This window comes from Podarcis gaigeae (genome assembly GCF_964106915.1).
Source record: "Podarcis gaigeae genome assembly, chromosome: 7".
Lineage (NCBI taxonomy): Eukaryota > Metazoa > Chordata > Lepidosauria > Squamata > Lacertidae > Podarcis > Podarcis gaigeae.
The window spans coordinates 46,090,251-46,104,706 of NC_139683.1; the positions used below are offsets into that span (position 1 = coordinate 46,090,251).

At 38.7% G+C, this 14,456-nt stretch overlaps 1 protein-coding gene across 32 annotated transcripts in view; it reads right to left on the reverse strand.

Moving 5' to 3' along the window:
- Positions 1–14,456, reverse strand: part of GREB1L (GREB1 like retinoic acid receptor coactivator) — a 158,037-nt gene that overhangs the window by 56,480 nt on the left and 87,101 nt on the right. For 9 of the 32 annotated variants that reach the window (XM_083748194.1, XM_083748165.1, XM_083748195.1 and 6 more), the window contains 5 exons: positions 12,349–12,517; positions 12,014–12,211; positions 6,124–6,300; positions 2,826–3,002; positions 737–874 (listed from right to left, as the gene is read on the reverse strand). In XM_083748194.1, the coding sequence (XP_083604320.1) occupies positions 737–874; positions 2,826–3,002; positions 6,124–6,300; positions 12,014–12,211; positions 12,349–12,514 (856 nt within the window). In that variant the 5' untranslated portion in view covers positions 12,515–12,517. The remainder of the gene's footprint in view (positions 1–736; positions 875–2,825; positions 3,003–6,123; positions 6,301–12,013; positions 12,212–12,348; positions 12,518–14,456) is intronic. The other 23 variants (XM_083748188.1, XM_083748184.1, XM_083748179.1 and 20 more) reach the window with 4 other exon arrangements.

Sequence of the window (14,456 nt, forward strand, 5' to 3'; positions counted from 1 at the left end):
TAGGATAACTGAGGCTACATATACTATTTTTTATGAGACACTGGACTCAGACACACCTTCTTCGTCCTGTCTCTTTCGACCCACACTACATGTCAACTTTGGTGCAAAGATCCTGGCTTTTTATTAAACTAGAGTTTAATACAACCAGAGGCTTAATATTAGAGGCTGAATGCTGGTTAACCAGCACATGACAGGAGCAAGGAGAGACAGGCCAGGAGGGTAAGTACTCAACTCCAATGCTCATTTGTAGCATTATAAAACAGTTTATGAAGCATCAGATTGTCATCCAAACAGAGCCTGCAACTTACTTCCTTTAAGACACCAGTGGCAGTTTAAAGGAGCCTGTGAATTTATTAAACACAACATAACCAAAAATAAAACAAGAGTTTTCATCCAAACAGCTGTTCATTGAGATCCTAACTGTAGTGTTACCTAAACGCTGGACCATTTAAATGCTGGAAAAACATTTCTTCCCAGTTGATCTGTCTTTGGCATGAGACACACATAAGCTGGAATCTCCCAAGCACAACCTTGATTCATTTCAGGGGGGCTTTAGAAGGTCTTCTGCACAAGCCACAGTGAGATGCATTCTGTGCTGAAGACTCCTCACACTTGGATGGCTCGTGCCTTTGGCTTCCGGCAAACCCCAAGCCATATGATGTGAGTCATAACAGACAGCACAGTCACTGCTTCATCAAGTGTCAGCTTTAGGATACAATTAACTCATAGTGTTTACCTGTCTGAGTGAACCCTGGCTTGTATCCATTAGCTGTTCCACTCTCAGGGGTCACAGATGGAGACGCTGAAGAACTAGGTTTAGCAGAATGGCTAGCAGAAGAAGATGGCCTGCTTCTACATTCTGCAAGTGAAGTAGCTACAATACATATTAAGGCAGCCAGGTTTCACAATTCAGCAAATATAGGAAGTTTGAAAACATCAACAAATCTTTTTAAACATTTTTGAAATGCTAGATATAAAAATTCATTCAAAAGCAACACTTGGAATTTTGTCAGAAAAGGGTCGTTTTCAGCTAAGAAAGCTGTTAAATTCCGTGCAGCAAATATGAGCCTTCTGCTTTGTTAGGGAAACTCAAGAGTGATTTAAGAGAGAGAACATCTTCACACAAAGAGAGCTCAGTACCAATCCAAATAACACCACCATTCCGTGGTATATTATGCAAGTCAAAAGTAATTTTTAAAAAATGTATAGCAACAAAAGAAAGGGCTTCTGCATAACTGCAAAACTAGTGTTTTACTTGTGTGCAGAAAAACACCTAGGGTGTTGCACCGGGGAAGCAATGCAATAAAGCACAGAGTTATAGACTCAAGGCTTTTTGAAAGCCACATGTGGGGACAGAGCAGGAAGGAGAGGGAGTAGCAACACTAAGTGCAATTGCACATGACCAGGAATATTATGACAACTAGGAAATTCCACTGCATAGCTGGCTAGTTGAATGCCTTTTGTAAACATCCAGAGGACTGGCTAATATTTGCCCAGGGTGCTTGTTCTCTCTGATCTCATCTCTCAGGCAATCACAAAGCAAAGTGAAAAAGTTTAAATTCTGGCATAGGTCCATCTATGCCCATCACTGTCAAATGTTCTTGAAACACATTATTTGACTTCAGGCTCTTTGTGCTGAAGCTGATCTTTCTTTTAACATTGACCAAATTTTTTATTTCCGCAGTTTTCACAAAGCTCTTAGTGTTCGTTTAGTGAAGGCCAGTGTGTGTTGTTGAAAAGAGTGTGAAACAGCAAATGGGGAGGGCCTGGGTCTTAAAACCTAACTATAGTCAGCCATGAAGTACAATGAATGGTCTCAGGCACACACCAACTGTGTTGCACATGACACTAAAACATGGTTTGGCATAACACGAATGAGCTAGAACGAGCCCAGGTTCCTTCTCTCCTCCCACACAGCTCGGAGGAGGACATTGGTAGCATCTAATTTAAGCTTCCTTTAATCTCAATCAGTTTATTGTGTCTATCAGACTGCGGCTTATCACTAGCTCTTGTCTACACACACAACCCCCCCCCCCCGAGATTAAAGGAAACTGAGAGCAGATGCTGCAAAAGTCCTCGTCCTCGCGTGGAGTATGTGAGCCCAGGGAGAACATTGTTCCAGCATGTGCACATCACAATAAACCATGTCAATGTGGCTACTCTCTCTCAGCCTAACCTACCACACAGGGTTGTTGTGAGAATAAAGAAAGGAAACTACGTTAGCTGCTTTGAATGCTTTGTTGGAAGGGTGAGATAAAAACATAATAAATATTTATGAACAGGTATCAGAAAAGGTCAAAAGAAAAAAAAGTCCTTCCAGTAGCACCTTAAAGACTTAGTTGGTCTTTAAGGTGCTACTGGAAGGAATTTTTTGTTTTGTTTTGACTATGGCAGACCAACACGGCTACCTATCTGTATCAGAAAAGGTGTTGTTGTTAACATGATGCTCTACTTCCTTTAAACTGAGCTCTAAACTCTAGTCTTCCTCAACTTGGTACCCCTCATATGTTCTGGCCAATAGATCCCCATCGACCATGCTGGCCGGGAGTGATAGAAATTGCGTTCCAAAACATCTGGATCATTCCAGGTTAGGAAATATTGAACTAGTCTATCCAATACTTTCACTTACTACATTGTCATCAATTGTTCTGAATATTTCTGCAGCAGTTGTTCATGGACGTATGCAAACAATCATGCAGGGATAGCGAACTTTCAGGGCATCTTATTATGTTTCTGGGTCTTCAGCAACTTACTATTTAGTCAAGCTACATTTAAAGTTCTCTAAACCAAAATAAACGGTATGTATCTAACAGGATGCTTGTTACCTTTCCAGCATATTAAAGGTCCCTTTGACAGCACACCTTGGGAGCTTCTTACTAGGTAGTACTTTAAGTGCTTCTGCTTCTTTGGCTGAGTGGTGAGCTTCAAGTTAATGTGGTTGGAAAATTCAGTGAAATATCGAAATCCTCTTTCTCCACAGCCTATACAGTTCCCAGAAAAACCTGAGGAGCGGTGGGGAAAGAAAATACAGATCAAATCCTTCACAAAATATTCTGTGAAGTAAAACAATTCAATTCCAACTCTTCATTTTGCTTCTTATACTAATTGTATGCACCAGATTCCTGCTTGGAAACAAATATATTCCCAGTTGCACACAAATAGCTTGAAGAACAAACAAAAGATAAGAGAGACATCTAGCTTCATCATTACTCCCCAGGTATCACCAGCCTTGATTCCACCTGTTCTTGTACATTCTAGAAGATAACACTACAGTATTAGGAGGAGCAGATAGTTCTATTAAGATCCTCAGTATCCTTCCACAAAACAATATTTCTTTGCCAGCTTTAGAATGCAAAGATCGTATTTTCTACCCAGAACCCAATGTTCGTCTCAAGTTTTCTGTTAATGCTGCCTTGGTTTCCCTTGGATTTATTTTATGTGGAAAAAGGATTTAAAGTAGTTACAGTGGATGGGAGAGAGAAATCAATATTCTCTAGTCCACATAATTCCCTGATGTAAGAAGTAATGTTTTCACAGCAGACTTTTCCCTTTTACAGGGGGTTCTGACAGGACATAAATAAGTAAATATTTGAGGCAAGGCACTTAGTACCATTGAAACAGAAGTTGAAAGCTCAGCACTCCAAAGAGTACTGTAATCTCTTCTAAACATAAAAGACTTGGGAAGAAAGGTCATAAGGTCAAACTAGTTTCGCAAGGTGGCCTAAATTACATCTTTAATTGGGCTCTACTGGATAAAGTTAGGGCTATATATTATCCTTGACCCATTGTAGATTTCCTACTGATTTCAAAGAGGACTTTGCATGACGACAGAAGGCAAATGACAATCGGCCAGTGAGGTGTAACAAAACCATCTCCTAAACATTGTCCCCTGGTGATTATAATCTGCGTTTAGACAACGTGTTCAACAGCAGGAGCCACACAACACATGAGCCATGAGTTAGGGACTCAGCGAGGGTTGTTTTAGCTGCCTAATCAACAGTTCATTTTTTATTTCTTGAATCTGACAGAAGGCAAGCTACAATGATCACAACTAATATATTCAGCAGCATTATTATTTGAAAATATTACATTATTATGCTCCCAGATGTAGAAAAATTTGGTTCAGAACTTGAAATCGTGAACCACATTTGTGTGGGGATACTCTTTCAGCCTTGCTTGCATCCAGTCCTTGGGAATTTGTACCACCACCATGTCAAACCTAATTCTTCTGTAATTCTAGACTAGAAATTCACTTTTTGTTGAATTAAGCAGAAAATTTATGAGGTTTCTAAAACCCCACAGCCCAATCAGAAGGGTCTGATGAATTGCTCAGCCCTGTTATCTATAAGCTATTCAAGAAGTAATATTTATAATTTATGTAAGGATACTTGGAAAACATTGCCAAACCAGCTCACACATTCATTGTGGGTTTAAATATAGAAAATTGAAGCTTGGTGCATATGAAATGTAAGAAAACTCTGGAAACAGCCAATTTCTTGCCTCCATTCCTCAAAATGATTGGACATGGAGTGCCTTATAAGAACAGCCAGCACTCCAGCTCAGAGCAAGCCAAGGCACAGATAGGATGGAATTTAGGGCTGTAGGATTTCCAAACCACCCCCAGACAAGCTGATGTAGGGGGAACCAAGAATGTAGTTCTGAAAATGGGACAGGCCACACATGCGGAATTTGTCTTTACATGTTTTAATAAAACCTCAAGATGCTGGTGAGGGGAGAAACTCAAGTGACAGCTTAAAATGCATGTAGGGTGCAAAGGGTATGTGAAAATATCTTCATTTGTGGAAGGCAAACTGAGTATGCAAACAAGTATTTGTATTCAGGTGGTAGCCATGCTGGTCTGACACAGTCCAAGTCTCCTCCACTGCAGCTTTGCGAAGGAGCTCAAGGGTATTTGCTTCTGATTTCCACTAAACTCAGTCTAGCATGTTATCTGAACCCCGATCTGTGGTTAATATTTGTATGGTTTATGTAAACAAAGCAGCCTCATGAACCATGGTTTGAAGTAGGCACCTTGTGGGGAGCTACAGGCCACCAATATCTGGAGAGATATTTCCTCACCCCTGGTATAAGAAATTAAAAGCTGGTGATTTTCAAACCATGGTTTGAAGTAGGCACCTTGTGGGGAGCTACAGACCACCAATATCTGGAGAGATATTTCCTCACCCCTGGTATAAGAAATTAAAAGCTGGTGATTTCTGAGTCAGCAAAAAGTAGGCACCACCACCACCCAGATTCCAACAACATGCAATTCTTCTCTGTATAACTGATGTCCCAGTCTGAGCAACATGTCATGAAGACCTGGAGCTCCTATGTTATGATCCAGGCATCATCTTTCCCAGGGGTCAAAATACTTGTCCAGCGTGTTCCAGACTCCAGAGCCCTTGTCTTCCCTCTGTGTCCAGCAAACCAAATTCCTGCCTCTGGCCTTGGACTATCTCAGATTCTACATTCCTGTCACAAATAGGCTCCACTGAATCACCCCTATCCTCAGTTGATAAACCTGATCCTAGCCTAGAGAAACTCCACCCAAGAGCTGAAACACTCATCTGGGGCAATTGCTTGCTGCCCCTATTAAGCAGAAAGTGGTTATTTAAACCTCTGGTCAACAGACAATGGGCTGCACATAATGGGGCATGGACTTCTATGGCAAGTATGAGAAACAATCAGGGCAATCTTTTACATGTGTGCTCAAAAGTCAGTCCCACTGATTTCCATGGGCTTAAAACCAGGTTAAGTAGGTACAGGACTGCAGGATATTTTGAGGATTTGGTAAATCTTACAGAAGTGTAAGAAACCTCTTATCTTCCAGATGTTGGTGGACTACAACTCTCATCACACGTGACCATTGGCCATGCTGGCTAGGGCTGATGGGAGTTAGTCTAATGACATCTGGATAGTTAGAGGCTCCCCACCCTTGCTTTAATGACATTAAAATTGAAAAACTGGATTCATGCTTTGTTTATAAAAAGCTTTAAAAATGAATGTCTGCATATTCCGGTGAGAAATTCATGTACTGAATTGGCCTAGCCTACCATTAACCCAAACCTTTGGTCAATTATACATTTATCATAACATGAAGAATAATTAATGAAAACCTTTTACCTAAAAGTGCATTTTTTCCATGGTCATCTGGCAAAAACCTCTTGTCAACAGCACAGACTAGAATGTGCTCGGGAAGGTTTGGAGACTTGGCTCCTACTAACAGGAATCCTGCTGGGATATCGATCTGTTCCATACACAGCGAAACTAACCTCAAATCTTTGCCTGCTTGACAAAAACCTGAAAAGAAATAATGCATCATGAAATATCTACAAGTGATTTACTGTCGTCTTGTTCCACTTACTCGGAGCAACTAAGGAGAACAACTAAGCCTAATACTGCCACGCCCTCCATGGAAAAGATCTCATGGAACAATTTCCTGCCCTGGTTCAATATTTCACCAAGCCCTCTAAAGTGTATGGACAAAGGGCACTAGACAAATTAGTAATTTATAAAACAAATGTAGACCTATGACAGAAGATAGCAGTTTATGTGTTAAGCAACTACCATGAAATACAGTAATATTTGTGCTATTAAATTTTATTCCACATTTTTGTGAAAAACCTGTTGATAAATTAACAGTGAGGCTTTCTCAGTGTATCTCAGAGGAAGGCAAGGCAGGCGCAAAGAAGGAGTACAGGCCCGTTTCTCTCTCCCTTTACAATTCAGTCTGGCCCACTGAATTGTAGGGTGATCACTACTGGCAATGAAGCAGACTTGTTTTGCCTTTTAAACCAATATTTCTACTGGAAATTTTAGTGACATCGAAATATTTTCCCAGGTTTTTATTTCCCATAAATTGGGATTATAATCCTGAATATTTATTATTTGCAACTATCATCTTTCCGAAGGACACAATTTTTTAAAATCCATTTTTCTGGAGGAGGGAATCAAACTGACTACTATTGTGTTGTTTATATTTAATTCTCTTATGTTTTTATATATTGTAAGTTGCCTCAAAGTTTTGCGATGAGTTGGGATATAAATATCTAAAGTTAAATAAAGTTATGCACACATTCAGAGTTATCTTTGACAGCTGTTATTGAGGATACTGTCTCAGCGTTCTTGCTGGGACTTACAGTAGTGATTACTGCTGTGTTATATAAAGAGCATTGCCATGGCCAGAATTACCCAGAGATGACTGATAAGGGAAACAAATACCACAAGTGATAAGCAAGCAGCTTTGATGTCTTATTTGCCATCATCATTATTCCACAGTATGTGGGTTGTGCCTGAATGAATATTAACTCTTGAAAGTTCAAATACTGTATTGCATTTGACATTACTAAAGCCATCTGGTTTGAGTGAATTTTAAGCACAGTATTTGAACCTGTCTGCAAGAAGCTTTTATCAGCACAAAAGACTCTCTCGGCTATTATGATCAGCAGTAGGGGTGAGGAGAGCTGCTCCTAGTTCCACGGCTCTATTACATCTACAACAGTTAAGTATTGTTAATTTTGTGGTTTAAAACCCCCCAAAAAACCTCATCCTTGTCAACAATTTCTTCTCCATTTAGGAAATAATAGTAATACATGTTTACTTGTGTAAGCTCTACTAATACTAGATTTTCATTGCAACTCTCAGCAGCTCCAATCAGAAAAGCTAATGGTCAGGGATTATGGGTGCTGTAGTCCAGTAACAGCTAAAGGGTAGCTTTTTGCTACCCCATTAGAAGGTAGAAGCAACTGAAAAACAGCTTCTGGTCTTCCTGGTCAGAAGAAGCTGTAGATTTATCCCCATTGGTAGATTTACTTTATCTAAAGGCAGATTAAAACTTCCACATGAAGAATCAGCAAAGAGAATAGCGCAGGACTTAAAACAGTCGACAATACACCATGGGCATAGCCAGGATTTATGACAGGCATAGGCAAACTCAGCCCTCCAGATGTTTTGTGACTACAATTCCCATCATCCCTAGCTAACAGGACCAGTGGTCAGGGATGATGGGAGTTGTAGTCACAAAACATCTGGAGGGCCAGACGCAACTCTTTACAATGGATAGATATCCCTTCCTACTTGGGACATTTTAGGTAAGAGGGAGCGGAAATATGGAATAGAAAGAAAAATAAGCATGTTCAAATTAAATGCATCATTCCAAGAGAAAATACACCAAATATATTTATTACTTTACGCAAAGCATTCTTACTCTGCTCTGCGGTCAATAAAAAGCTCCCAGACAAGCTCACATATATTTATATAACTAGAAATTAAAGATTAAATATATGTGAGCTGCTGTTTATTTTGTATCTACAGCTGAAGCTTAAACTTGGCCTCTGAACTCCCAAGAATATAAGAGTTACAGCATTTAATGATATTCTTAACATTTGAAAAGTTCTGAAGCTAGGCAACCTGTTCCATTTTAGCCGATACAAACCATTAGTGGTTGTTGTTTTAACGCAGAGTTCATTGTTATTTTCCTTAAGTACTCAAGAGTTTGTTTGCACTTCTGGTATTGTCTCAGCAAAGACAATAGCATTTTGGACCAGGAATGTCAGTGTTAGCTCAAAGCAAGAAATCATTAAGGAATGCAAATCTACTTCTCTGAAGTAAAAAAAATCTTACATTTTCTTCTAAAGAAATGCAGATGGGGTTGCCCCAAGAGCAACTGAATCAACATCCCCCACAGTTTAACAAGAGTAATCTCAAATTGTGTGTAAAACTATGGCCAGGCTATCTATCTTTATTAGGCCTGAACATGGATTTTTTCCCTTACGGATCAACACAACCAACTTTCCTTTCTGTTTCACAAATTATTTAATCTAAGACATCTGAAGGCAGCCCTGTTTAGGGAAGTTTTTAATGTTTAATGCTGTATTGTTTTTGGCACTCAATTGGGAGCCACCCAGAGTGGAAGCTCAGCCAGATGGGCGGGGTATAAATAATAAATTATTATTATTATAAATTATTATCTGAAAAAATGCCCCTCCCCCTTTCCCCCAAATGCAAGATATCTATGACAACAATGTATCTCACTAAACTTTGAACTTTGAAAAAGACAATGAATTGAAAATGGAGAGTGTAGATGCACTTTTCTCTGTTTACCTGTTTGTTTTGCAACACAAAAAAGTTTAATAAAAACTGTATTAAAACATGTATCTTAAAAAAAAATTCTTGCTTAAAACCTATTGAAGTTGATGGGACATAGTTTGATTCGAATCCCAGTGGCCTGAGGAGTATGCTATTGGAGTGAACTTTTGCTAGATCGCAAACAATGTAACCGACAGCAGGTGTTTATTACCTATTTTGTCTAATATAACTGACTGATGGCAACATGCTTACATTCACAAGGGGCATACACATTTATACTATCCATGGTTACATTGAATGCATGTACACCATATCTAGACCAGTGGTTCCAAATTGGTTGTCCGTGGACCCCTGGAAGTCTGCATAACCTTCCCAGGGAGTCTGAACCACCATTCACATAACAAAAACTACAATAGAGATATTGAAATTTTCAAAAGTAGGGGGTCCATGGCTTGACTTTTGAAAAACAGGGGGGGTCGCAGTACTTAGCTAATTGTGACCCACTGAACCAGATCAATCATGATATCCAGAATCTAAGGTCCTCACTGTCTTTAACAAACATCTTTTGAAAAGACAAGCATTGGTTTTTGAATGTTTACATTTGTTGGTCGACTTTAAAGGCATGGAATATAGAATTTAAAATGAACTTGTAAGCAACTGAATAATTAAACTTCCACATGGTTACAGTTACCATTATATAGCCATGTCCATTGTCAAATACCTTGAATTTTACTACTGGTATCTATATTGATTTTATTATTTTTTCTTGTTTTAAAGGATTCCTCCACCTTTTGGGATATTGCTTTGCCATCGCTAACGTAAAACAACTAATAAATTCTATAATAAATGTATTCAAATGGGAATTATTATTATTTTAAATACTTTACAATACACAATGTACTTGAACTTTGCCACTTATTTCATGGGGACTTGATACACACACAAAAGTCTGTGGAGGGATGATGAAGTGAATGAGCACTTTATGTAAATTTCAAGGGGTCACCATTCAATGTATGAATCTTTGCCTCCAGTGTGGAGCACTGAAATACTAAATCCCTCAGTGCATTCTGCAAACATAGAATCATAGAGTTGGAAGAGACTACAAGGGCCATCGAGTCCAACCCCCTGCCAAGCAGGAAACACCATCCTGACATATGGTTGTCAAGCCTCTGCTTAAAGACCTCCAAAGAAGGAGACTCCACCACACTCCTTGGCAGCAAATTCCACCGTCGAACAGCTCTTTCTGTCAGGAAGTTCTTCCTAATGTTTAGGTGGAATCTTCTTTCTTGTAGTTTGGATCCATTGCTCCGTGTCCGCTTCTCTGGAGCAGCAGAAAACAACCTTTCTCCCTCCTCTATGTGACATCCTTTTATATATTTGAACATGGCTATCATATCACCCCTTAACCTCCTCTTCTCCAGGCTAAACATGCCCAGCTCCCTTAGCCGTTCCTCATAAGGCATCGTTTCCAGGCCTTTGAAACATGACTGTTACTTCTCCAGTAACACACTGGAAAAGTTTGCTGAACACTTCAATAATGCAAAGCAACATGTTAATGATAAAGCAAAACGATAAAGACATTAAGTATGAACAAATTGCTAAAATATTTCTGTCTTTCCAAAAAACTTCAGTGACTGTTTTTTTAGCCAATGAGAGACTGCATTCTACAATCACCTCATCTAAAATAAATTAAAAACCTCACAGAACTCATATGCTAAAAGGAAAGGAGTTTGGCCAACACAGCTGTGAAAATAAAACAAAAGCACTGATGCTGTGTAAAGCAAAGATTGCATCTCTTTCTCCACTCCCCACTCCTCTTTTCTTAACACTAACAATTAACATCCCCTCTGTGGGGTACAGACCTGTTATTGTGCTGCTTTAAGATAAGGCATAAGAAATTACCCACCAAGATCTGCATAAGAATTGCAATTCACAGTCTCTTCCACTTTCAACTTCACAGCAGCTGATCAGGTATTAAATACCTGGCTACCTAATTGGTGCTGAAATTAAGGTGTCAGCTCTCACACAGTGCAGAAAAATGGCAGTTTACAACCAAACAACTTGACTGGTATTATTTGTGCTTGACACATATCCTGGATGCTCTGTTAAGGACACTAATCATGAAACCAGCAGCTATTAAGGTGATGGGAAACTGAACAAAGGTGTGTGGGTAAGGAAAAACAACAACATTTGCCCACATCTTATTGCAACACTCCAGAAAATCACAAACTAAGGCAGCCTTGTTTATAATTTTATAGGAATATTACAAATGCTCACTGTAGCCTACTAAAGTCTTCTTGTTAAAGCATTTCCCAGCTTTAATATAAAATTTTGGATTTAAATAGCAATACTTGGAAACTGATTTGCTCCACCTGCAGATCCTGCCACCTCACCTTGCCTCATGGACCGGCTGACCCTGCTACTATGGGCACTAAAATATCCTCAAGCAATACAACGTTAACTGTCACAACTATTGCTTGCAATTCAAAGTCGTATGAATTACAAAAAGATCAAAACATTTTGCATCTACTTTACATACAACAAAAGCTCATTCAGACTGAATGGAAAGCCGTGGACATGTAACTGAGCACAGAATCACAGCTGCATACATTAAATTAATGCAATTCAGAGTTTTGTGGCAACTTGAAGACTAAGAAAATTGTTATGCAAGATGGAACTCCTATATCTATTTACTCAGGAGTAAGCCTGTTGAACTTAGTAGAACTTTGAAGTAGACATTTACATAATTGCATTGCTAACTCCAAGATGACACACAACTCTGTTGCTTTTGCTGTAGCAGACTAATATGGCTATCCTTCGGGAAAATGCTATACATTAATGCTATCATAACTGCCTATGTGTAGCCTTTTGCAAAAGAAACATTCTAATTCAAGTTAAGTCTTAGATAAGTAAGGCTGAAACCAACCATCAGTAGTGCAAGACCCTTCTGGGGCAGGTTTTTGTGAATATGGGATTGGTGGACTATTGGAATCAGACATGTCTTCATCATCCTCATCTTCTTCCATTTCATTAATTATTTGGCTAGTAGAAAAATCCAAAATTCCATTCTGGGTGTAACGTTGCATCAATTCTTTGTCCAGCTCTTCCACTTTTGGTTTAACGTCTAGAAAGCATTATTTAAAAAAAGACAAGAGGCCTGCATTTAAGTGACGGTAGGAGAAGATATTTAGGCAGTTATTTTCAAAGAAAAATATGCAACGTTTTATCCAGGATAAGAAGGGCAACTAAAATATGCCATACTTGCTTGATTACCTTCCGGCAAAATAGGCTGCTCAGGGTCAAGATACAGCTGAGAGAAGATGGGGCGAGGAACCACACTATTGCATCTTAGAGAGGCCTCTATCGAGTTGTGCAGGGCTTCTTCAAAACGGGCAGATTTCAGTTGCCCTGCATACGAATTCCCCATGTTCTGAAAAACAAATTTAAAGGGTTGGTAAGAGAGATTTAGGGTTAATATGCAGACACACATCCCAGAATTACAGGAAACAAGAAGTGATGGATGAACAAATGTTTTGCATAGTGCACACATGAAGGATAAAATATTAGCAGTGGCAAAGAAAACCATAAAAACAACATAATGGAAAGCACGGACTGTTCTTGTTTTTGTTCAAGCCGGCCAATCTGCCTTTCACTGATAGAGTTCTTCCTGTCACTGAAAAGTGCTGCAATATATCGGCTTGTACATCAGTCTCCATGTAAAAAAAGAAAGAAAAGAAAACTGCCATTTCCAATTTCACCTGGGGTAGAGGGAGTGTTCAGCAAAAGATCAAGGCCAGCTTTATCTTATTTATTAATTTTATTTATTTATTTATTTATATCCCGCCCTTCTCTCAAACTGGGATTCAACCTTTAAAAACATAATTATAGAATACAAAGTAACAAAAACCAAATAAGTTAACAACAACAGTTAAAATGCAACGACACACACATTTAAAACCAGCATCCAAACACAGTTTGCCCTGATAGCAGCTCAGTTGTAAACAACACCTGCCCTTTCGTTTCCAAAGGCCTATCTGAATAGGAAGCTTATACAGTAGATATATTCAAGGTTAAATAGTGAAAACAATGTATTTCGGGAACACTTCTTGCTTTATTATTTTCTATCCTTCCATAGCCTAACAAAACTTGATTAGAATTCTGTTTTGACAGGAATGGCTGGCTATGCAAAAGGAAGCGCGGCAGATATATCTATGAGAGAGAGGTTAAGCAGGTGATGTGTCTGGCAAAGTGCAAGCTATAGGTCCTGTTTAATTCTCCATCCTCACTTATGTGCCCAAGTAGGAGGTGCTCTTGCCTCCCTCCTTATGAAGTAGAAAGAAATGCGAAAGAGAAAGAAATGAGCGGAGGAAGGTGAAGATGTCAAATAAGCCAGGAACCATGAAGCACGTGCCTAGGATAGATAGTCAGACAACTCCCAGTGCAGAGCCAATTTCTAGTGCCAATATCTTAACCCAGAGATCTGTATTTTTTGAAGTTCCTCCCCATTAATATTACCTGATCGACTTTGAAAATATGCATTAAGGGTAGGCTCAATGTCATGCAAAGTGAGCTAAATCAGGTCTAAGCACAGAAGGCAGCAAAATTGTGCTGGCAGGGTTCTTACTGTTTTGAAGCAGAGGCAATCAGTGAATTAGAATGAAATACATAGATAGTGGCCTAATACTGATTCCTGCACTGCTCTAATTCTCATCTAAATTTAGGAAAATTGGTGTTATTTTTTTAAAAATGATATTTATTAAAATTTCAAAAGAAATTACAAAAGTAATAAAAAAGTAGAAAAAAAGAAAACAAAAGATACAAAATACAGAGGAAATAAAAACAATTAAAAATAAATCCATCTTTCCATGTCTTGCCTTTCATTTACTTGTTTCCCTGACCTCCTCACACCTCCCTTTTTTGTATTCCAGTTCGAATGGTTATTTCAGCAAATCCTTTCCCTCTTTGTTTTTATCTTAATTCTTTATCTTAACATATTATAACTTTATATTTTCATCTATTAACAATCCATTTTTACATACTCCTTTTTAACATTGTTGCTAAAACCGCTTCATTTCATTCCCAACATCATTTTAGCATTCATTAATTTTACAATGTTTCTGTAGGTAATCTTTAAATTTCTTCCAATCTTCTTCCACTGACTCTTCTCCCTGGTCTCGGATTCTGTCAGTCATTTCCGCCAATTCCATATAGTCAGGAAAAATTGTGTTAAGGCATTGGCTTGCTAGTAATTCTGGATATGATCGTGATAATTTAGTTTATTTTAACAGAAGTGCTACAAGCACCTGCTTAACTTGAAAATTTTAAAATAACTTAGTTTAGGCTGGCTTTTCTGCCCAAATTGACATTAT